This window comes from Triturus cristatus, chromosome 2_2 (assembly GCF_964204655.1).
Source record: "Triturus cristatus chromosome 2_2, aTriCri1.1, whole genome shotgun sequence".
Lineage (NCBI taxonomy): Eukaryota > Metazoa > Chordata > Amphibia > Caudata > Salamandridae > Triturus > Triturus cristatus.
Window position 1 is genome coordinate 1,090,454,182 of NC_140582.1, and position 25,858 is coordinate 1,090,480,039.

Below are 25,858 nucleotides of genomic sequence, written 5' to 3' on the forward strand. Positions count from 1 at the left end.
CGAAGGTCCAGAGTTTCTGTTCAGTTTTGCAGGTTCAGGATAATCTAAAGTCTTGAGGCCCAACTCCCACTCTTATACTAATCTGGGGGGCTGGGATACCTGCTAGGTCACGCCTTATGGGTGGGACCTGGGAGGGGGTGGTTACACCCACTTCCCTTTGTCCAGTTTCGCGCCAGAGCTGGGGCTGGAGTGCCCCAGCGCCGGTTTGAACTGGACTATGCAAGGAACACCTTGTGTGCCCCAGGCATGTCTCATTCCTTTCAGCCCACCCTGCCCCAATACACTAAAGGCTGTCTGGGGAGGTGCTAGCACCTCCCCAAGCAGGAAACCTATTGTCCAGGCCTCCCTGGCTGGGATCACTCCCAGCTGCAGGAGGTCAGACTTGTGTCGTGGCAGCAGCATCCATTTTGTGATGCTGAGGCTTTGGTCAGAGGCTAACAGTTGAAGTATGATTTTAACATGTCTTTCCCTCTAGAAGGGGGGAATAATATTCTCATGTCCAGAAATGGCATGGGGGTATTATTCCCTAGTGTTAGACACCTTACACGACATGTTTTGATAAAGCCAAACCATAGTTACCATAACCGTCTAAGATTATAAGGCACTTTAAGAGTATATGGTAGGCTATATCATAGAACAGCTATAAGGACAAGGTTCCGAAAGCTGCAGACAGGCTCAGCTCATGCTAGAGCACCATCTCACATGTTACCAAGCACTCTGCCTCCAGGATTGTCAAGGCCTGCCATAGGAGTGACTGATAGGTACACATGTGTCTATATGTAAGTTAGGTATAGGAATACTACACCTAAGCAAGGGGTGATTACACGACCTTGCCCCAGCTGAGTGATCAGCCAGTTGTGTCAAAATGGAAGGCCAGGCCAGGGGTGGCATAATACATTCTGCAGCCCCTGGTAGGCCTAGGGTACACCTATGCCCTGGGTACCTAGGGTACACTGTACAGGGGCCAATAAGGTGATCCTATCCAAATGGGTTATGCACCTAAAGTACATAGTATTAATTTAGAGAGAGAACAGCAGGGCTGTGGGTCTGATTAGCAGGCCCACAGCCACATCTAAGTCGAAAACCAGTAAAGCAAAAGCAAAAAGTGGGGGTGAACATAGAAAGCAGACCCTACTCTCCTACACCCATGTTTTCCACATGCAATGCCTCCATTTTTCCCAGCCTTTCATCTAAAGAATTCAGTCTTTGCTCCATGGGCTGAATAACAGAAGATAAAACCATACTTAGTTTTCCCACCAATAAATCTAAGTCGAGGAAGCATGTAGATATAGAGTCGGTGCCATTCCTAACAGGGCTATCTATAGAAACCACAGGGGCGCTAAACTCAGGTTGATCTACGATAAAGGGTTCCGGTTGGGTGTTGTGTTTAGACTGTTTAGGTTTTCTATCCCGAAGTGAGGCACCAGCCCGCTTCCTTTTCGGGAAAGCACCCTCTTTGCATCTTATCTTGTCCAGAGCGTTTATACTCACTTCTGTTTGAGCAGGTATTGTGTTTATGGTCTGCCCACATAGTAGTTGGGTTAGCCCATCCACCGGGTCTGGTAGATTGCTTCCGGTGGAGTATAAATTAATAGGAATCTCTTCAATAGCTGTATTTAGCTGTGGAGGACCTGGTGAGCATGCTTGTGCGACAGGGCCCAGGGAAGATCTGCTTAAGAAGACCGCGTCCTGGGACAGACGGCGTTCCGTCATTACAATTTCACGATCCAATACCGATGATGCTCTCATGATAAATTGATCTAGGGTCCCAGCTACAAGCCCTATTGGTGTCGGTTTCATACCCCTTCTGGCTGCCATAATGGTCAAATGTTAGAATTAGGAACGAGTTATAGATAGTACTCACGGTTCCCACTGGATGTCAGGGGGTTGACCCGGTCCGGTCTCCTTCGGTCTTTGACGGGCTTGGACGGGCCCGCCCTTGGCCGGGCTTTGCCCGGCGCGCGCCCGCGCGCCTCCCGCGGGACAATTGATTGGGGCCAGGTATATGCCCCTGGTGCTGTTTGGGGCGTGTCGACTGGGCGTCTCTGGTCCACGTGGCTGCTGGGGAGCGTAGTCCTCCCTTCCCGTATGCCCCCACTGTGCTGCTTCCAAAACCGGGGAGCGTGGTTCTCCCCACGCCGTATGCCCAATGCCTGCTGCTGCCTGTCACCACTTATGGACTTGAGCAACTCTGCGAGTGTCTCCCGCGAAGCGGGAGACGCGAGAGGTAAATAGCCCCTGGTGCTGTTTGGGGCGTGTTGACTGGGCGTCTTGGTTCAGGTGGCTGCTGGGGAGCGTAGTCCTCCCTTCCCGTATGCCCCCACTGTGCTGCTGCCAAAACCGGGGAGCGTGGTTCTCCCCACGCCGTATGCCCAATGCCTGCTGCTGCCTGTCACCACTTATGGACTTGAGCAACCTGGGTCTGGTTTCCTTTCACCATTCTTCTACATAACAGTGACCGTCGATTCGCGGCAGTCGAAGCCGGGACTGGCGGTGTCATTGGGTGTGGCCTAAAGTCAGGCCCATCATCGGGTAAGTGACTTCTCGCCCCTCCATAGACGTGAGCGGGGTGTGCTGGCAAGGTAGATCGGTGGCTTAATGCTCCTGCAGCTTGAATAATGTGAGCCCTGACCTGCTACTAATTAAGCAACTGGAAGATTAAATACTCGCAACCAAACCAACTCAAATTCCGGGACTAGAAAGAGGCTATGCAGATATATTTTAAAAAGATCAGCTCATATTGTCCTCTCTCTTATATCCATTAATTAATATTGTAATTAAAAATACTTGTATTCCTGAATCATGAAACTGAAGTATTACAATGTCATGTCTATTTATCCAACAAAAAGGATATCAAAGTTGCCATGAAAATTACACGTTCATTGCATTAATGGATGTTTCTGGTAATATATATACTAGACACCTAATAAGACACATGGACCCATATTATAGACCACGCTCACATGCAAACGAGGGAACATGCTCTCAAGATAGCGCTTCACCTGCCTAATCAGTATTACAGAAGGGGCTGCATAAGTGTCTTTGACACCTTCTGCAATACCATAGTGCCCCAGGGCCACGTGAAATCAGTGCACACACATGCATAATACGGCCCCTGGAAAAATGGGTGAAAACTAACAATATTTTACAGAAGTATCAGTGGATTCAGAGCAAATCATTCCATGATGGATGTGTTCCATACTCTGAGACTATTGGATGAAAAATACATCAGTGCACACACATGCATAATACGGCCCCTGGAAAAATGGGTGAAAACTAACAATATTTTACAGAAGTATCAGTGGATTCAGAGCAAATCATTCCATGATGGATGTGTTCCATACTCTGAGACTATTGGATGAAAAATACATAAGAAGGGAGTTCCTCTATGTGTACCGTGTTTCGACTTGTCTACAGCATTTGATTCTAAAGACAGAAACGCTGAAAGAAAATGTTGACATGGGCATACCCCTAGGACTGCTAACTCTGATAAAAGAATTACACAAAAATTCCTGCATACCAATTCAATTAGGTGAAAATTGAGCAATATCTGAGAAGATAGAGACTTATAATGAGCTAAAGCTGGGTCTGTACTTTCACCCGCTATTATTTTCTGTTTACACTGATGATGCACCAGAAATACTACAAAAAGGCTAGCTGTTATTCTCCTAAACTAGTAAATGGGTATGCTTGGATTTTTAAATACTGATATGCTACATTGTTTGATTTTACTGCTACTGGATTGCAAAAAGCAATAGATACACTTGCTAATTATTGTGCAAATATTTTTTTAGAAAACGAATATGGACAAAACCAAAATAATGGTGTTTAAAAAAGGAAAGATTTTTTTGATTGGAGATTAAAGTCACGCAAATTAGAAACTGTAAGTTCTTACGCTTATTTGGGAGTAACTTTACGAGTCATTTAAATTATAAAGAGCATGTATATCCTATACTAAGTCGCACAAAAATTATTGCTGGTGTCCTTGGAAAATTGGACTTGAAGTTGTCTCACAAAAAAATTAAAGTTTTAAAAGAAAAATTATGAGTCAAAAGTACTGCGTTTGTTACTTTTTGTCATTGAGATATTGGAACAAAAAGCTATAGAAAGGGTGCCAAAATTGGGATATGGAAGAAATTAGCTGGACTTCCACAAGGAACTGTTGAATTGGGTGTGGTTAACATAGTATACAGGTTTTATAAAAAGCCTTAAATTATTGAATTATCTTATCTACTAACTGTATTTTTTGTTTAATTTTTAAGAAAGCATATTCGAACTAGTTTACGCTCTCAGTAGGTTATCAATATTTTGAGAACTATGACTTTGCTAAAGTTGCCTAAAGATGAGGTCAAAGATTTTTGGTGAAACAACTTTTGGAGAAAGAAGATAAAAACTTTGTAAAATAGATGTCTTATAGTGCTAATTAAACTGCTTGTGAAAAGCGGAATATATATGAATAGATTTCCTTGTCAGAGAAGGCAGCAACCCCATGTTTCCTTTTCTTTAATCTTAGAATAGCCAATCTAAAGATATAAGAAGATGAATGTTAAAATTGCGAGTGGATCAACAGAACCAACAAATTGGATTGTGAATTGCCCAAAGCGTCACTAAAGGAGTTTTAGATTGCCCACTATGTGGCTCGACTGATTTTTCATTAGTTCATATAATTATACTTTGCACATTATAGAAAGATGGACTTAAAACCGTGTTGCCCCCTATTATGAGGACGCTGCAGATTTGATGAGTTGTAGAGATGATGTACATAATGAAATGTGAAAACATTGTTTTATGCTATAAACTGCAAAATGTTTTTAATGCTTGGAAGGACAAAATGAAAATATTATTATATGAATAAGTTTGATTAAGGGACAAAATAAATCTTAAATCAATAGAATTTCTAAAAATGTATTCTCATTTTTTAGAAAACTGTTTTATTGATTTTTAAATGTTTGTATGGCCTAAATTGACATACAGCGAACACATACTTAAACTAAACACTTGAATGGCCTTCACTTTGTACGTTTTACTTTTCTCTACCTTCACTTCTGCCCATCCCTAACGCTAAAATTTAAAATAATGGTTGCATATTCCTTAATCGTAGGTTTTAATTACATTAAATTTGATCAATGTGAATCCTTCTGCTTACACTAAAATGAATCACATTTCATTTTATAAATAAATAAGATAATAGGTTACCTTATGTTAGCACTATCCCTAACCTTAAATTAATCTTATAAATTAATCTTATAATAAGTTAATATTAACTCTGTATAAAATGGCCCCTATTTGATTAAATTAAATATGTGGTGATTATATTGTACTACTAATGCTAAATTTGTCTATATTAAATTCAATTTAAATGAAATTAAATTACCTAACGTTTTTCTTATTATACTATTTCAAAGTTATACATATATATACACACACACACACACAAATTACATATATTTGCATTATATATTATTGTCTATGTATTAATAGAATTAAGGATATGTATATAATTAAAATATATTGATAACTTTATCATAAAGCTACAACTAATGTAACGTTTTATAAAATAAATCTATTTTAAACCTTTCATTTCTTTAATACTAGCCCCAACCCTTAATAAACATTACTTATTTAAATTACATTAAATTAGTTAATTGCGTTTAATCTTGCACTGCCCCATCCTTGCTTAGTTTCAATTACATTCCTTTTTAATTAATTACTGTAATATCAACCATAAATTAAACATAGATAAAACTGAAAATTAACATTTGGGTAAAAGTAAATTGAAATATTTTTGAGGCATCCTCCACACCCATCTAAGACCAACTTCCCTTTTTTTGTGATGCTCAAATTTTGCAAAACCAGTGGTTGATGCTTCTGGCAAAAAAGAAACCAACAAACACCAGACCAAGTCATTGTTCCAACTGGTCTTCCATTTTATTCTTTGGCCAAAGGTCTTTTGGTAAGAAAATGGCGGCTCCATCTGTTCCTATCAGCCTCGTTTCCGTGAACAACAAAGAGCCCCGCCTCAACCGCGGCACATTTTAGTCCTAAATCCCGCCCCAGCGCGGTGCAGGCTCTAAGCTGACGCTTGGAACTGCACGTACCAGCGGGCGGATAACAGCCGTCAGCAAATACATGAGATTAGTCCGCTTGAGCACGTCGTACGGCTAATCTTGCACCTTCCGTATTAGCGTGCAGGCACAAAACTACAGATAACACTAAACAAGAGAGGGGCATACTGGACTTCTGTGATCTAGCTATGTCAGAAATAAAAACACTGCCTTTCGCTAGGGGACTATTTTCCCACAGCGACCTCACGGTTTCACGAAAGCGATAAATCAGGTAGCCCGCTCAGGCGGAAGAATACACGAATACATGACCAAGAGTGTATTGCTGTTTGCAGCTAGTGACTCAATCGGGGGGAGTGGAGATCCTCGATTGTCAGCTGATGTAGCCAATCCATTTGGCTGGAGATGCGCCTCTTCTTCTTTTTGAGCCTATCGCAGCAGGGCAGGGAGTGTCTCCTCGCGCCCGTGTGTAGCTGCTTGTGGTAGCCCCAGAGGTGATTTGGTGACTGAATAATACACTGTGGAGCTGAGGCCTTGTGGTAGAGGGACAAGGGAACTGGAGAGCTTCAGCGGAGGCTATGGGCTGGTAGCGGCAGAAGCATCAGAAACTCAGTCTGAAAGTCCTGCCTATAAACTCTTGTGTGTGCGGAGCCGGTAGCGGCGGTGCTGGCGCTGCTGGGTCTTCACGTCCGCCATGGTCCTGAATGAGGGCACCGTCTGCCTCTTGGTGGGGCAACGGTTCCTCAGCGCTTCCTCCGAGAGGACACTGGAGCTGGGGCAGATCGCCAGTTGGCCCTGGGAGTCCGGTACTATCCGAGCTGTGTCGCACAAGGAGTTGAGTGAACCGGGGCTTCGGGTGAGTATGGGAAAGCCGCAGCGGCCGCTCGCCTTTATATCGCCCACTGGACATTGGGGGCAGTTGGGCGCGGCTTACGGTTGAGGGCTTTAAGAACATTGTATGTGAGGTGAGTTCGAGGACTGCATGCTTTTACCCTAAAGCCGGAGCTGCCCCTAAGTCTGTCTCTGAGGAGTCCTCTGCAGTTCCCGTTCCTGTGAATCATGTGCTCCACCTCAGTGGACTGTTATTATGTGGAGTCCTGTCAACAGAAGCGGTCCGAACAAAGCAGTCTTTGCAGCTCATGAGACCCACCCTACCCTCCTGCCCCTGCCTGGGGGATGGTGGAGGTCTCAGCCACATGCCATGCCCTGTGCAGGTGCGGGACTCCCGCAGCTGCCGCGCACATAGCCGTCTGTGTACAATTTGAACCCCTGCTGATTTTCCGTTGCACCCCTACATGAGTATTTCTCCTTGGCAGGCTGCCTACACCTGCTGTGCAGACTCACTTCGGGGTGGCAGCATGACGCCATTTTGGGGCTATTTCTTTGTCGATGTGTGACCCTTCCAGTGCGAGTCCTCTGCGTGCATTTTAACCTATCCCTCCGTGCATGCTGTTTTGCACGTATCCCTCTTTGGCACCGTGCCCTGGTGGTGTCTTCCTTCAGGAATTACTGCTGATTGCTTGGGACATATGACCCAACTTAGTGCCCCCCTGCTGGATTTATTTTTCGTGTCTCAACTCGTAAGGGCTTCCTAGTCATTGCCAGACCTTTACCACCCGGATTATTTTGTGTCATCCACGGCACTGTTCTCCGCGCCAGGGACATGTGGCTCTTAAAGAACGTGCAAAACTTACACGTGTTTTTTTATTTTTTAATGTGGGGCAATGTAGCCAGAACGCTCTTTCTAATGAGAATAAACGCTGAAAAGACACACCAGGTCTAAAGACTTGCAGAACATTCGTGCTGTGGACTAACGCGGTGCCTATCCGACTTTGTTTTAGTATATTCTGGCAGTCTTTAAAGTTCATTTTAGTGCTGTCACACCAACCCCTCCCTGTGTTTTCCAGTCTGGATTGTGTACGTGCTGCAGGGGAGTGCAGTGAGTAGGTAGGGTTCAAGGTCCCCGGGAGCCGTGAGGGTGTCAGCAGCCGGCTACACCGTCTATTGGGGGAAGGACAGGCTGTCAAACTCGGGTTAGCCGGGGCCAGAGGAGGGCCAGACTAGTGCTTTATTCATTGGATTGGCTGACTGTTTTTGTCTGTTGTGACGTATCTAGCGTCAGAGTAAACAGAGCCACGAGGGCCCAACCAGCTGCGTTGAGTAGTTGTAGCTCCCTTGCACGTTGCCGGGGGAAAAGAGTACTGCATCTTGATGAATACACTCCCTCGGATTGTAACTAACAGTCTGACTGAGGTTCTACGTAGTTGCCTAATAGTTCAGACACAAAACGAATTTCTAATGCACATTGTTGCTAATACTTAAGCGTTTGTCAGCAAAGACAACGAATCAAAGCAGATACAACATGGCGGAACCTGTCTTTGAGGAAATGCGATCTGATGTGTTTTATTTTTTTTTTATTTTTTATTATTATTTTTTTTATAAATGTCTAATTTGTAACCACACATGCGTAAAACGATTCAATACCCAGCATGGCGATTCAAAACTCCCTGCTATTTAAGGGGGTATTGTAGTGCTTGAACATGCATGGTGTATCTTGGAGCAAGACATCTATGTAGACTTTAACTTTGGTCACCCATCTGTTTACATTTGGTGCTAAATTGGATAATGTACTTTGGGACCTCGCAAGGAAAGGTTTTTCCTGCCGTTGAGAGCTATGACACCTACTGGGAAGATATGTATCTGTGCTAAAATGTGAGTAACGTTCCTTTTTTTGTTCCTAGAGGTCACTGACTAAGTTCAGACACCTGGGAGGTGTTCAAATGACAAGATGTTTGAGGATTTTCCTCAATTGATTCTCAAATCTGCCAGACGTTTTCCATAAGTCTGTGCTGATGAGATAGCAATGAAGAAGTGCCCAGCACCGACAAACCATTGAGCTCTTAAGAAGCATTGTGCCAGACTTGTCCAGATTTAATCTGGTGCAAGAGGAAGGTGTGACCTTGCAGAAGTCGTAGAGACTTGAAATGTACTGTTATGTACTAGGAGTCGGAGCATGGACTTTAAAATTTCTCAGAATGGCTTTCCTAAGATATATCTATAGATGCCATTTGACGATCCTCTGGAGATTTCATAGTGTTTTCGCACAAGCTGTAACAACTTGTAATCCCCCCTCTACCCCACCATCATTTTGACATGGGGTCAGGGTGTTTTGTGTTTGAAGTTCATCCCATAGTCCCAATCTTTATCTAGCTATACTATTCATTAAAGTAGATTTTCCGTCCATTCTTCACACACATCTCATGCTACCGTATTCATGTAATGCTGTATCTAAAATTCTGCTGTTGAGAACTTATTGCCTTGCTGTCCTCTTGGATATCTTGAGTCCTCAATCAACACTGACAGTATCTAGTTCTGGAAATATTGTAACCTCTGAACAAGATGTAGGTTAGGGGTGTCCAATGTAGGTCCCTGAAGCTTGATCCATATCCAGATTTTTGGATATCCTCACAAGATTGTTTAAATACAGTGAACTTTAATGTAATTTGTTTACAGGGGCTAATCGGTAAACCTAGACGATGGACTGGTCTGATCTAGGGAGACTCCTTGCGTAGTTTTGGTTATTGATTTAAAAAAAAAAAAAACTTTCATTCCCCCACACATTTTTGATTGTTTAGTAAATATACCATCACCCGCATTAAGAACCAATCTTCTGAGTATTTGTTGTTTCACAGGTTAAGCTGTGGGCATGGTTATTAATTTGCATGGCTCCTGTTGTCTATACAGTGTTATAATTCTGCTCTTCCTTTCTTAATCTATTTAATGTAAATTGAAAGCATCAGAGGAGTGCTTTGTAGGTGTTTCCAAACTTGTTAGCTGGTCCAACTTTGGCTCTAAAAAAACCCTGATGGTTTGCAAGCAATGCTTAGATACATTAGAACTCTGTCGTGTACCTCCTATTTTGTTTCTAGGGAGTTTTAGTGTTATTCCAGACTAGATGGCTCTCGGTTCATCAGCGTTGTGCTGCATATCATCCTCCCCTAGAAAAGAACAATTCCTAGTAGGGAAGGAAGCTGTTTACGGAAATATACGTTCAAAAGGATCACCAGGAGGCAAGAGCGCATTTCCGCACGGGCTTGTTCTTGCTTCATGGTCAAGTGAAGAGACATTTCCCTATGTCTGGGCCAGACTTTGTGCCTTTCTTCCGAAAATAGTTACTGTCTCTAGGAAATAGAACAGACACAATGTTGTAATACTCTGGTTAAGTTATTGACAACAAAAGTTTGTTTTGTTGATAATACTGTAGAGGAGCAGATTTTAAATGAAGTGCAGTTTTCACAGGAAAGTAGTTTGAGACGTCGAAAGTTAGCGATTGCACAATGTGTTCGGCAAAACCTTTTTTATTAATCAATGCAAAGTTTCAGAACCTGTTGTGTGATTCTGCATCAGCCTTTGTAAGCCTAGTAGATTATGGTTAATATTTTACATAGTGCAAAAGAAGAATATATGGAGGATTCTTAGTAGGTTGTCAACGGGGGCCATGTTAATAATGGAGCAGGGCAGGCACCTGCTGTATGTACTCCTCTCAGACAGCCATCTACAATTTGAAGAGAGTATGTCTAGACTGGTTATTGAGAACCTCCTCAGACTAAGTATCAGATGTTAGGAACGCATCACAACAGAAATAACATTATTGTAATATTTAGTTAAGTGTAGCAGTTCCGCTTCTTTTGATAACCATGCATATTTAGCTCTTTGTGGTTTGCCAATGAAGTTTACTATTCATGGTTTCATTTTTCCTAGTTGTGTGTGGAACCTGATGGAGGTTTATGGCAGGAGAGAAAATGGATTGAGCTTTATGACACAAACCTTCAGGTGTTTCTAATGGAGCATAACTTGGTGATGGCAGAGAGAAAAGCCGCAGGCGGCTATAAGGAAAGTGTTCAGTGGCCTGCAATGGTAAGCAATTTAAGAATACCTTTATCTGTTCACTTTACGTTTAACTGCTGACTTGTTTATGTATTATAGACAGCAGGGCTTTAAGTGGGATGAAAAAACTGGGGTGTGTGTCTCAAAGGGGCGTGGCCAATTTAATTAAGGGCGTGGCTTAAAACACATAACTTAAAAATCTGTGCTTAGCAGAGTGTGCTGCCTGACATGTAATTTGCTGTTTGTCATTATATCCATATATATGACGCAACAAGTAACATCATACCTACAAGTCAGGACTATTGGCTTTGTCAATGGCTGTTAGTTGCATAAGATAAATAAGTAGCAACTATGACTTGTATATAATTTTGAAAAACCTTCCACTTAAAGCCCTGGTGACACCAGGACAATGTTGCTGCTCCTGAGTTTCAAACAGAGAAGGGAAATCCAGAGAGAAAATTACTCTCTTTAAAGGATTTCCCTTCCCCCCCTACAACCCTCACCTGGCATGACGTCATGCTGTAACTTGTCCACTAGTGAGAGGTGAGCAGTGCGAAAAGTGAGCAGTGTGAGCACGCGCACATCGATGTGCCTGCTGTCACTGCATTCCGAAAAGAAAAAAAAAACGGACCGTCTGTACCAGGGCACAAAACAGAGCCCGATAGAGACCCGTTTCAAGGCCTCCTTTAAAAAACTGCCGGTGCTGAGACCCGGCCCACTTAAAGCCCTGATAGATGGTGTAGAAACTTTTGATGACCCGTCTTTTGGTCGTAGGCTAAACCTTAGCAAAGCAGCTTCTTGATCATTAAAAAATATCCCCACCAAAATAATTCTCCATGTTTTTTTAAGTCTGGCTGATATGTTGCTATGTGTTTGACCTAGTGAAATGTCCCAAACAATGGGAGGCCCTTTGAAAAATATGCTTTTATTGTAACTTTCATGACTGAAGAGCAGTATTGCAAATCAGCTGCTTGGCCTAGTTGGTTCATGAAGTGAAATGTGCTCCATACCCTTGATCAAACGGAAGCATCAATAGGCCCCCTGTTAACCTCTAGACAAGTGATAGTGTTTAAGCATTCTCAGGTGGGTGTTCCTAGGCTTGTAGATAGGTGTATGCATATATAGATATCTATCTCAATCTTATTTTGTTCACAAACATGGAGTTTCAAAATACAGTACAATTATTTAATTTTTCATAAGCATGTCATGTATAATTGTACACAGTATTATTCAGTTCTTGTATGCCATAATGGGTTAACATGCATCATCGGTATTAGTCAAGGTAGCTTCAATATTGAGGTATGTGATGTTAACTAATTTCCAAACATAACTCTCGCTCCCCCATACTTATGACATTCATCGATCAAAACATGTCTTGTTATAGCACTTACGGTAGAATGTAAGTCAGTTGGTGAATACTCCCTCTGTTCAGCAATATTAGGAACCGTCTCGGGTGATGGGCTTCAAGGGCGGTTCCTACACGTATGCAGTTCTAGATGGTGAAGGCTGTTCATCCAGAGCAGGCGTTTGGCCAGGTCTGGTACACAGCTATAGCCTCCCAACAGGACTAGAATTGTCGAACATTGGTATACGGGTAGTTTTACAGCATTAAAGGGTTCCAGTAGTGTGTCGGTCACTTCTGCAAACCATGATATTCTTCCCAGCAGAGCGCACCAATCTCGGCCAAACACCACCTCTTCATCTCTTCCCTCCACATCGATAATGCAGGAGGTGTTGCAGACTTCCACCTTCTAGTTAATGGGCACTTTGCTAGGAGAAGTGCCTGGTCCGCAAACCATTCTTTTTAGGTCTCGCCTGCGTGGGCTGCGCACATGCGCAGTCTCGCTGGTGAGATTTAATGATTTAGAGGAATTCTGTAAAGGGCTTCAAGCTCCGCCCTTCTTTCCCATTGGCCGGCGTCACCGTTTATGCTAAAAGGTGGCCAGCCATTGGGAAAGAGCACTGCGTGACGTAGACTTTTCCACTTTTCGGCCGCCCACTTGGACGGGCTCGTCCGCTTTCTGGCTGAAGTAAAAAGTTTCTCATCTTTATGGGGCCAAACACATGGCCCCATAAAGATAAGAAACATTTTACTTCAGAAGGAAAGCAGGCAAGCCCGGATGGCAGAAAAAGAGAAGTCTACGTCAGCTGCCTGGTGAGCTCTTGTTTTTACCAGGGCTACCTTTGCCAGTGAGGAGTCATAAAACATGTCCCTGTGTCCTGGAAAAGAGGGGCAGCAGCATTCCATTGGGACCCCAAAACTACCATCACTTGTCCTGGTTTCTAAAAACGGGTTTGTGCTTGACACTCCGGCCTGGTACAGGAAGTACTCTGCGTAAGTCGTTGTTCTGCGAAAACTATTAAAAGGGAGAACGTTTTGAAAGCGTGTTGTATGTAGACGGTCTGTCGTCAGCCGCTGCTGGTTAAAGCACTTGTTGTGTAAGTGAAGGGTGCGTGACCTGACCCCCAGTGTGCAGTGTTGTGGTCACAGAGCAATCACACGTCCAGTGTGTGCGGGGTCTGTGGGAGTGCTGCCCGAGGCTGCTCACTCTGGACTGTGGGGGACTCTTAGTCCGATGCTGGTCTCCACCCAAGCGATGCAGCAGTGCGGTGAGGCAGCACCTGGGTTCCCTGGCTTCGCATTTATTGTGTTAGTGCTTATCCGATTACTAGCAGCCACACTATAAAGGCAGTTTCTGGGGGCGTGTGTGTATTTTTAAAAAATAAAGTTAGGATATTTCGAGGCGCGTTGGGACCGCAGGCACAGTGTGGGCGGGGTCAGTCTGTGTTACCGGAAGGTTACCTCGGCCTGGTGACCCCTGAGGTCACAGAGGGTCAACAAGTCAGTGTTCATCTGCACACCTAGAAGCCGTTTGGTGGTATTTAAATGAAGGCGCTAGGCTAGGTTGTACAAAATGCTTGGGGTGGCGCCCTGAGGACCCCTTTTAACTTTATAACCCACCTTACACCGATTTCTTCAAATATTTCAAGGACGGTGATGGGTGAATCTTTAAAAATGTTGCCAAATTTAGTGTGCTTCGGTTGAAAACGACTGACCCTCTAATCCTCAAACTGTGTCATACTTGTATATAGTATGTGTTTTATTCCACATATTTACGTATCGTTTTAGCCCCCCTAATGCACACGGATAATGTAATCCGTACAGAAGATGGTTTTCCAGGGACGCACAGGAAGCACATGCGATGATATGGGCATGTGTACGCTCCTCGGGACCATTGTGGCTTTCACTAACACTTGCACCAGTTCACCTTGCTTGAACAGAGCAGTGCGTGTGGATCATTGTAAAATAACTGGTAGAATTCCTTACCTGATGCGAAACTCTTCATAAACATACTTCGAAGTAAAATGTGTTCAACATCTCTGTCCCTTTCTGCTCGTGCAACCAGTGTACCCCACCTTCCACTCACCCCCAGAGAATCCTCAAAGACCGAGGGTGGCGTTCTCTTCATCCTTGAGGGCGCCTTGAAGTGCGGTTTTAGCACCCTTGACGTGTGTAAATTGGTGCTCGTTTTAGAAGCATGTGCAGTGCCTAGTGCGCCCCCCTGGGATAGGCTGAGGTGCTGCCACCCCAACGAGGGGCCTCAGTATCTCGTCTTAAAAGGATAAAAGGCACGATTATCGAATTCCCTTAGAGCAGGTGTTGGGCGAAGGCAATGGAGCATTTAAAGGGCCGCCGTGCTCTTCCGAGGGTGCCCATTTCAGCATTCTACTGTAGGTTTCGCCACACACTCTGGCAGAGGGGCGTGGTTTGTTTCGCATATCTCCATTCTAACTTTCCTGAAACGTATTTACAAATTATAAAGCTGCGCTGCTTTTATCATTTGTTGGTCATTTGGGCTGCTTGTTCCTTTTGCCAGTGCTTCACAGGTATACGATGGGCAGAGGGATGAATTAATGCATGGATGAATAGGTGGGTAGTTTGGGACCGTGGTGGGCGAGTGGAAGGACTGGGTGGATTAGTATTTGGGTGCATTAATGTAAACGGGTGGTTGGGGAAGTGTATGTGTGAGTGGATGGATGGAGAATGGATGAATGGGTGGATGTGAAAGGGTGAAAGGGGATGATAACTTCCCTGAATGGGTGGATCAGGGAAGGTAGGCGGACTGAGTGAATGTGTGAACGATGTAAGCATGGATGGATAGATAAGGTGCGTGTACACCAGCGGGTGAGTTGGAGGAATGAAAAGATGGTTGCAAATGAGTGGCTGGGGTAAATTCACAGCGGTTCTTAACCTTTTGTCTTCTGTGGATTCTCATTTAATCGTTATGGGAACCTGGAGACCCCCACTAAATTATTATTGGGATCCGGGGTCCCCCAATGAGTTATTAGTGGAAGGCGGGGACTTGGCCTAAGCATTTCAGATGATTTGAAACATGAAACCACAGACTAAAATATAGAAACAAGCATTCATCAAACAAACACACAAATGAAATATTCGCAAATAAAAACAAAAATAACTTTTTAATGTGAAGGTTTTAGTCTTTCTAACTTCAATTGTGAGCCCTAGTCATGCACACTATGATGCACTCACACTGTTGCCACCAATCAATCTGAGGATACTACATTTGTAACCTTCAGTTTAAAATTCCTTCACATTTACAGAATCTTTTAAAATGTTCTTTTTTTACATTTTGATTCTTTATATGTACACTTTATTAATTTGCTGATATTATTTAATTTTCTAAACAGCTGGGGACCCCTTGAGTAGGGCTTGGGTTCTCCAGGGGTCCCCGGACCAGGGGTCCAGAGCCACTGGGCTAAGGGTGGGTTCGGATGAGTGAGAGGGTTTGATGCATGAAGGTGCATGGTTCCTGTAAATGGGTGAGCAGTGAGCAGCAAGAGGATGGATGGGTGGGTGGATAGATTTGTGTGAGTGGATCAGGATGATGCATGGATGGTATTGGGTGGGCATGGACGAGTGTATTAATGGATGATGGATGGATAGATGTATGAATGGATTGTGGTGAGATTAATTAATGGGTGGCTGCATCAATGGGAGGGATGCATGGGTGGGTTGGGAGAAGCGCTGGATGGATGGGTAGATGAATGGACTATGATGCCTCTATAGCGCTCTCTATACCCCCCACCGCACTGTGATGCTACACAATCTGTAGGACCCACCTTTGACGGGCACTAAAACTCCTTGTACCTAGAATCGATATATTCCAGAGTTGGAGCTGTATGATAGTGTAATCTGCTCCCTCATTTATCTGACTCGCGTGCCTCATGCAGCGCCTCGACATCACTTGCTGGAAACACAGAAATATTGTAAATGAGATACAATTTTTATTGATAAAAAAAAAAACTGAGCGTTTCCTAGAACAAAATGTGGGTACACGAAGATGTGATTGCTGCCCCCAGAAGCCCCTCGTGTGAAGTCCTTCTGATCGTTTAGTCGCGACAGAGAAGCAAGGCTGCGCGGGGACCCCCTTCAACAACAACAACTCTGCTCTCTATTTAAATACTAACCTGCAAGGGCGTGGGGCCGAGAAATAAACCGGGGTAACAGCCCGGCAGCACCAGTGCCAGGCGTCCAATTCATGTTGCGACATAAACACCTTGCAGCATGGCACGGTATGCTATGGACTCTTATGGTATAGCACTTTAAGAAATTACCAGGCTTTTATGGACGGTGATAAGGTGGGTTGGTAGAGTATGAAATGTCGCGATAAGCCTTCCTATATCGTGGATTCTCATGGATGGTTTGTTAACAAAGGGTGTAACCTACGGTAGAATATTCTGATATTGTACAACAGGTAATGACATGTACAGTATACAGTATGTGACTTTGCATAGTATAGAAAGCAAGGTTATGGTATGGGCGTTGCGGATGTAATGGTACACCTAGCGCGTTATGACGAAAATGACAGGGCACGTTGTGTGTTAAACAAAGGTACTTAACACTGTAGGGGCGCGCGTGTCATTTCTGTAGCGCGAGCTTTGCCAAAGGTGACGGATTAATAAACAAGGTGGTATATTATGGAGTATTATGGTATGGTGGTTCTGATATAGCTTGGCACTGGGATGTTATAGCTTGGCTTGGCCCATTATCTAATTCTGTGTACCTGATGCTGTGCTATGCATTGTTATGGGTCTGTTATGGTGTTATATTCAAGGTCATTACATCACGGTTTGTTAATGGTGCTTGTACTTTAGCGCTGCGTAATACATAACATGTTGCCGCTGTTTGGCATGTTGCTTTATGTTATGGCCACGTGCAATGCGGGTGTCGTGCCATGATGTGTTTTATGCATGGATATTTGATGCTATATTTGTAAAGCGCGTATTCACCCCTGAGGCGCTTCGAGGCGCTGATCCCAACTCAACTGTGGGTTTTGCAAACACCACGGAAGGCACTTCTGGCAGGTGCAATATACATTACGCAACCAGCCCTGCCGGGGTCTGCCCCTCTGTAACATGTCCTGGGGCCTGCTGAGCCTCTGGGCGCCCCTTCCTCCCGCCCAGGCACAAGGCGCTATGTTGCGAGGTACATGTGAGGCGCACCAGGTATACCAGATAGTGAACCTTCCTCTGGAGCGCAAGAAAACATGTCCCTCCAATACCGTTACAAGTGTTTTTGATTTTATTTTTTATTACCTCTTTTGTGTTGTTGTTCTATTTATTGCTAATATCGGCGTTATTTTAGATTAATATTCGGTTTACTGTTCATTTTTATTTATATTACACGTTATTATTCCTTATTTGATATTTTATACTATAATCATAATTATTAGCGCCATTGTTACTACTTCTACTAATGATGAGTAATAACGCAGCGGTCTGTCGCGCGCCTTTGTACCGCGTGCTGTAAATAACTCCAGATCGCTGATTTCACTCTCCGTGGGAGGATTTAGTGTTCTGACCCCGCCCTCGAGATGTTGCCCCTCAAGACTCAACCCACCGGGCTGTCTTATCTGGGTGCTTTTGTTCTCTGGGTTTTCAGTCGCGACTGATCTCCTGCTGCAGCCATATTTCAGACCGAAACTATTTACACTTCAGCTTCAAAAATGAGTTTTTATTCAACCTCCTGCCCCCTCACCACCTGACGAATAGAGCTGCTTTATATGATCAACAATTTACTTAACAAACAGTGAATTTAGAAGTCTACATACACCTTGACAATCTAGCACTTTTACAGAAAATTGTTTACACTAGCTGTTATGTTGATTGCTCAGGGCATTTGCATCAGGCTTGCCTCCTCCCACCACGCGCCCCTCCCTCCTGCGCGCGGCAGCCTCCAGCTGGAATGTTGACAGCTGGACGTTCTAGGGTGACAGTGGAGACAGTTGGAAGTATTGTCATATGTTTGGTTATGCACTTAGCCTCCGGTTGAGTGTGTCGTCCTGTAGAGTAATAAACTACTTACAAGTAAACCTTCTGACATCACATCGTTACAATTTGGCGACGAGTTATGGTTGGACGACGCACGGATGCACCCACATGAAGACGAGCTTGAAATATTGAAGGAAACTGAAGTATGATAGATGGGACTTTGAAGGAAAAAGTGTGGAATCTAAATGAAGAATACACATATAAAAGGAAGCAAATTTACAAGAAGGTACGGATATTGAAGAAGGTGCGGCGGATAATGTGTGTACATTAGCGGCACGTACATGGAAAAAAAAAAGTTGACCGAGGGCTAAGTTATATTTGTAAACTGAGAAGGAACATTACGAAACGTGAGTAAGGACTTTGTGCTTAACGTAAATGGTTACGCAGTGAGTGCGGGCAAGTTAAAATTTAATGTAACCAGAATTACAAAGCTGACAACACGACAGAGAAGGAACTTATGAGACAAGCAACAGAGCAAGGAACAATCGCATTTGAAAAGGCCAGGAAGTTGCGTACGGCGGAAAGAAACACATGCGACCTGGTGAGGACTAAAAGGAAAACGATCGTGTGAGGAGGAACGAGGAAAAGTAAGAAGTGCTTTTAGACTCACCTAAAGTTGTGCAGCCATCAGACTCTCTCAGGGGACCTTACATCGTTGTGGAAAAAAAAAAAAGAAACTTTGGGAGGAAAAAGACGTCGTGTGAAATTCACCTCAGTACATGGGCGTTGCAGTTAGAACGTCGTGACGTGAAGAGAACTGTTGATTCACCGGAAGTTGAGTATGCGGTCTAGCCTTTTTCACGTAGTCGCGTAAAGGAAGTTTGCGTGCCACCATCTTTGAGGAAGTTGATTTGTATAACAAAGCGAGATCCACCATACTGTTACGGAGGTGCTTGGAAACACAACGGCAAATGGATGAAGCATGAATCATAAAGGTATATTGTCCAAAACGATTATTCAACGAATGGGTGAAAGGTTAGCAGGTGAGAGTTGAAGTGAAATACCACATCAAATAAGTAAAAAAAAAAAAAAAAGGTGACATAAGGAAAAAAAATCTCATAAAACCTTAGTTGTTTTGGGATAGAACATACTTTAATGGAAAAAATTTTAAATTTGGAAATAAACATATACACATAAAAGAGAAATTAAAGGAAAATAAAAGGTTGAAGTATGGCTTCAGGCAACTTATATAACTTACAGCCACCGGAAGCATTTTTGAAGGGTACACGTGTACCAAATGTGAAATGGGGAAAATTGGAAAGATATTTTTGCAATTACATTTCCACATTTGACAAAGAGGATGAACCACTCAAACAGGAGGAAAAGAAAACAAATTTGTTACATTGTTTGGGTGCAGGAGGTTTAACAGTGTACAACAATATTACAAAAAAAGTAAGAGCTGGAGGTGAGAGGAAAGTTTACGATGAGGCAATGGAGGACTTAGAATACTATAAACCGACAGTATGTGTAGCGGTGCACAGGTATAAGTTCTACAGAAGGAAACAAGGAAAAGAGGAAAGTATTGATGATTATGTGTCGGCGTTAAAGAATTTGGCACTTTCATGCAAGTTTGAAAATATGCATGATGACTTAATTAGAGATCAGATTGTGATGTGTGCCGCAAATTCGAACATACAAGATGCATTATGGGCTAAAGGAGAAAAACCCCTTCAACAAGTTATCGATATTGTAAAAAAAGCGGAGTTGACAGGTAGATGTGCGAAGGAGGTTATCAACGAAGGGAAAAATAAAAATGAGGAAACAAGTCTAGTGGCAAAGATAAGTGGGAGCAAGACATATTCAAAAAACAAAGTGAAGGATACACCTAAATTCAAAGGAAATGCAGGTTCCTATGAACAGTTGAGGTGTTACCGATGTGATAGCGGAAAACATGCCCAGCAAGGAACAATAAATGTACCCAGTGTGGAATCATTGGCCATTTTCAGAGAGCATGCAAAAGGAAAATAAAAGAGAAAGTGAAATTCGTAGAAGACTAGGAAGAGTTCGACCAAGAATCCTCGGACGACTCAGAGTACAACTTATGTATGCTAAATGTCAATGAGGAGACAGCTAAGGAGGATGAGGAGAAGAGCAAAAAGAAGAAACCCACGTGCTTGGTGGAAATTGGAGGTGTGAGTATTAATATTGTCGCTGACTCCGGTTCACCATGCACTATAGTTAACTGTGATGTTTGGAAAGAGAAATTCAGAGGCAAGGTGGGAAGACAATTAGAGAAACCTGATATCACACTTAAGACATTCACGGGCGAACCAATTGAACTTATGGGGTTCAAGGAATTAAAATTCGCATTCAAGGAAAGGGAAACTAGCAGCAGATTGTATGTAGCTGTCACTGGCCCATCGGTGCTTGGTTGGAAGGACCAAGGCAAACTCGGGATAACACTCAACCCTAACAGTGTTGAACCTGTCCTGGTAACACAACAGGAGGACTGTGAATTGGTTAACAAGTTTCCAAAAGTTTTTAATGGAAAAATAGGTAAACTTAAAGGGTTCCAACATGTAATCAAACTCAAGGAGGGTGCAGTACCCTGTTTACATAAAGTGAGACAAATTCCATTGTCTCTAAGGGAGGAAGTGAAATCCGAAATAAATAAGCTACTTGATGCAGAAATAATTGAAACAACGGAATCGTCAGAGTGGGTCGCACCTCTGGTGGTCGCAAGGAGGGCCAACGGAAAGTTGAGATTATGCATAGATTTGCGCGACCTCAATAAAAACATTCTAATCGACCAATTCCCCTTACCAAGAATAAATGAGATGTTGTCTCTTACGAAAGATATGACAGTATTTTCAACAATAGACTTAGCTGCTGCTTACCACCAGGTACCACTACACCCAGAGAGCAGACACCTTACCACCTTTGTTACACCTTTTGGGTGTTTCAGGTTTAAAAGGGTACCTTTCGGACTAGCATCTGCAGCAGCACTGTTCCAAAGACTTATGCATGAGATATTCAAGGGTATAAAGAACTTGCTCATCTTCCAAGATGACATTCTCATAATGGGAAAAGATCAAACGGATCATGACAAACGGCTGGTACAGGTACTAAAAACCTTGGAGAAAGGTGGGTTGACGGCAGAATACAAAAAGTGCAGGTTCAGCAATGATTCCGTCACCTACCTAGGGCATGAAATCACTAAGGATGGTGTAAAACCCAAGAAGGAGTTGATTAAGGCCATCAAGGACGCTCCAGTGCCACAGAATAAGGAAGAACTCTGAGCGTTTTTAGGTCTGGTGGAATACTATTCAAAGTTTGTAAAAAACCTTTCAATGAAAACTTACTGTATTAGAACCCTTCTAAAGAATAAGAACAAATTCGAATGGTCACAAGACTGTGAAGACCGTTTCAAAAACCTAAAAAAAGAGATCTGTGACGCACCTCCCCTTAAAGGATTTGACAACGATCTAACGTGTAGTCCCCACCGATGCAAGTGGTAAGGGTATTGGGGCGGTCCTTACCCAAGTGGAATGCGATGGAAAGGAAGTCCCTATCGCTTTTGCCTCCCTATCTTTGACGCAAACAGAAGAAAAGTACTCCGTCATAGAGCGTGAGGCACTAGCATGTGTGTGGGAACTGGAACATTTCAGACAGTATATATGGGGGAAAAGAATCATTTTACGTTGTGACCACAAACCGTTGACAAAAGTCCTCACTGTGAAGGGATTATTTAATGCGTCACCTAGGTTGGCAAGATTGTCTATAAAACTATTGGATTACAACTACGAAGTACAATACTTGCCGGGAACTAAGAACGTTGTTGCAGATTTTCTTAGTAGGTTACCCTTGCAGAATGTGGAAAAAGCAGTGAAGGAGGAAGAACTATGTGTCGCTAGCGTAAATGAAGAGTTTCCAAGTATAACTATGGAAGTATGGAAAAAAGAATATGAAAAAGATGAAACCTTAGACGAGGTTAGAAGACTCATCGTAGTAGGATGGCCTAAAAAGGTGGTCCTGAGAAAGGAATTGCGAGCCTTCTGGGAATTAAGGAATGAGCTATCCGTGGAAAATGAATTGGTTTTAAGACAGGGAAAAGTTATACCCCCTACTACTTTAAGAGAGAGAATTATTGACCTATGCCACGAGGGTCATCTAGGCATAAATAAAACAAAACAAGGAATTAAGAGCTGGTATTGGTGGCCTGGGTGCGACATTCAAATTGAGAGAGCGGTGAGAAACTGTATACCATGTGAAAATTCAGATAAAACCCAAACGACCCTAAGACCTCCACTCCAACCGTTAGAGTGTCCCAACATGGCGTGGGAGAGAGTTGGAATTGATATTATGGGTCCGGTAAGATGGCAAGAGGAACAGATGTATGTAATGGTCTTAGTTGATCACTTCTCTAAATGGCCAGAAATTAAGGTTTGTAGGAAGGTGGATACATCTGACATTGTCACATTTATGGACGGAATATTTAATAGAGAGGGCATACCAAAAACTATTGTCAGTGATAATGGAAGTCAGTTCACATCTGACATTTTCAAAAGGTTTATGGATAGAAAAGGCATTAAACACAAAACTACAAGCGTCTACCACCCTGCTGGCAATGGAGCCGTAGAGAGATTTAATAGGGTAATAAAAGGCATCATCCAGTTGGCAAACAACAATGGAAAGTGCTGGAGAAAAGAATTGAACAAAATGGTATGGGGTTACAGGATAACTCCAGGAGAAAAAACCATGGTAAGCCCGTTTGAGATTATGAGAGGAAGAACTCCCATATCTAAGGATAATATCGGGGGGCTCAAAAGCGCAAGGAAATCGGAATGGTCAGTAGAAAAAGTGAGAGAGGATGCAAGAGGCGAAAGACCAGAGTAAAGGAAAATTTGACAGCAAATAGAACTGCAAGGACATCAACCTGGAAGAAGGTGATAAGGTGAGAGTAAGAAGGAGTGGTAATGTTGTTAAAGGACAAAGTAGGTTCACTAATCTGTTATTAGTGGAAAAAGTGTTTTGCAATTCAGCACTCCTCAGTGATGGAAGAGTATGGCATGCATCCGCATTGTCTGTTTGTAAAAGAAAGGAGAGTGAACAAAGAGACACATCGGGACATGAACAAAAGAGAATGGATGTGGACAGTATTGGGCATGACAAGCAGGGTCGGCTACAACTAGATTCATCGGATTCGGACGAAGATGGCGATCACATTATACAACAACATATGAGACAAAACAGTGGAGACAGTCAGAGAAGTGAGGTTATCGAAACCATAGGAGTTAACAGAGAACTGAGTACAAGCGCATCTGAGGCATCCATTGGCAATGGTAGTGATACTGTGATGGAGGAGGAACTGGAGGCTGTTGAGCCTAGTGGAGAAAAGTGTTATCCAGTTACCAGTGCCACAAGAGGTTCCTTGGAGTCAAGGGACAGTCAGGACCCTAATCAAGAACCGGGGCTGGAGAAAAACAATTTGGAAGAGGAGGCCACCACAAGTAGATGTGGGCGCAGCGTGGTTAAACCCAGCAAATATAAGGATTTTATTTGTGAATAGTCATAATTGTTTCACATCTGCTATTGATGTTTTTCTTTCTTACTTAGTTCTCCTTCTCTTGAGAAAAAGAAGATGTGTTATGTTGATTGCTCAGGGCATTTGCATCAGGCTTGCCTCCTCCCACCGCGCGCCCCTCCCTCCTGCGCGCGGCAGCCACCAGCTGGAATGTTGACAGCTGGACGTTCTAGGGTGACAATTGAGACAGTTGGAAGTATTGTCATATGTTTGGTTATGCACTTAGCCTCCGGTTGAGTGTGTCGTCCTGTAGAGTAATAAAGTACTTACAAGTAAACCTTCTGACGTCACATCGTTACACTAGCACACAAAATAATTAATTTACATACACTGAGCAAGTTTTCCAGAAAAGATCAGAGTAGTTTAAATTCTATTGGCTTATTGCATTTGCGTAGCGCACGAAAATGACGGGCAATCATGGTTCTATGGCCAGGCTCTTTTAGAGAAGGCAGAAGGAGGATATTGCGTTATTTACACAGAATCGCACATTCTGTCACAGTGACGATGCCAGGATTTAAACTCCAAAGTTCTCTCTTTTGCTGCCTGCCGCAGCCGGTACTACTGGGAACCTCTAGTTTACTGTACACATTCCCGCTGCCCAGCGGGGCCACGGCTACACATCCGAACTCTAAACTGTATGGAAATTCTGTCAGGTTTTCATTCTAAGCGCTCATTCTCTACTACTCACTCTCTACTACTTTACTTCTCTACTCATTCTCTACTACTCTATTACTCATTCTATACTACGCACTCTCTACTACTCACTCTCTACTACTCACTCTACTCTCTACTACTCACTCTCCTCTCTACTACCCTCTCTACTACCCTCTCTACTACCCTCTCTACTACCCTCTCTACTACCCTCTCTACTACCCTCTCTACTACCCTCTCTACTACCCTCTCTACTACCCTCTCTACTACCCTCTACTACCCTCTCTACTACCCTCTACTACCCTCTCTACTACCCTCTACTACCCTCTCTACTACCCTCTCTACTACCCTCTCTACTACCCTCTCTACTACCCTCTCTACTACCCTCTCTACTACCCTCTCTACTACCCTCTCTACCAACCCTCTCTACCACCCCTCACTCTACTCCTCACTCTACTCCTCACTCTACTCCTCACTCTACTCCTCACTCTACTCCTCACTCTACTCCTCACTCTACTCCTCACTCTACTCCTCACTCCTACTCCTCACTCCTACTCCTCACTCCTACTCCTCACTCCTACTCCTCACTCCTACTCCTCACTCCTACTCCTCACTCCTACTCCTCACTCCTACTCCTCACTCCTACTCTCTCTACTACGCTCTACCTCTTACTTCTCGCTCTGCCTCTCTAAGCGCACACATATGCACATATATATGTGTATATATATGCATTTGTGTGTGTGTGTATATATGTGTATTACCTACTGGCGGTCGCCAGTAGGTAGTTATAGTTAGGACCCCTTTTCCATAGGAAATCCGCAACATTCTATTTTGAATAACTTTGGCGCCGGTCGATGAATCCTCGCGAATTTCTCAAAATAGGTGGGGCGCTACGCTCCGCTCCTACCCTGAAAGTCTCGGGGGGATTCGTCAAGCGGGGGCTGAGATAAAAGGGGGGTCCCAAAACGCGTTTTTCCCATGCATTTTTCCATAGGACCTTTAGACAGAGCTACAGCCCGAACGGCTGAACAGAATTACTAGAAATTTGGCAGAGAGGTAGTCCCTATGTCAAGGAAGTGCCTTTTGTAGGTTTGGTGTAAATCTGTTCAGTAGATTCTGAGAAAATAGCCTTTAAATCAATATATATATCTGAGCCCGCTTACGGTACGCTTACCGTACGCTTACCGTGCGCGTACGGTGGCGTGCGCGAGCGCGATTTTGATTGGCTCTTAGATCTTAGTAAACATTCGAATCGGCCGAAACCAGGAAGCGGCGTCCGCCATTTTGTCTCTCGCACTGAGTGTTATTTATCAAACATGATGCCCAAAAACATGTTACGGGGCTGTTTTGACAACTCCCTCCCACATAGTCATGTTGAGGG

At 43.5% G+C, this 25,858-nt stretch overlaps 1 protein-coding gene across 1 annotated transcript in view; it reads left to right on the forward strand.

The window, feature by feature from the left end:
• Positions 1-6,365: 6,365 nt before the first annotated feature.
• The window catches only part of KDM3A (lysine demethylase 3A), a 390,851-nt gene continuing 371,358 nt past the window's right edge, over positions 6,366-25,858 (forward strand). The window contains exons 1-2 of the mRNA XM_085642629.1: positions 6,366-6,918; positions 10,824-10,979. Coding sequence (XP_085498755.1) covers positions 6,757-6,918; positions 10,824-10,979 — 318 coding nt within the window. The 5' untranslated portion in view covers positions 6,366-6,756. The remainder of the gene's footprint in view (positions 6,919-10,823; positions 10,980-25,858) is intronic.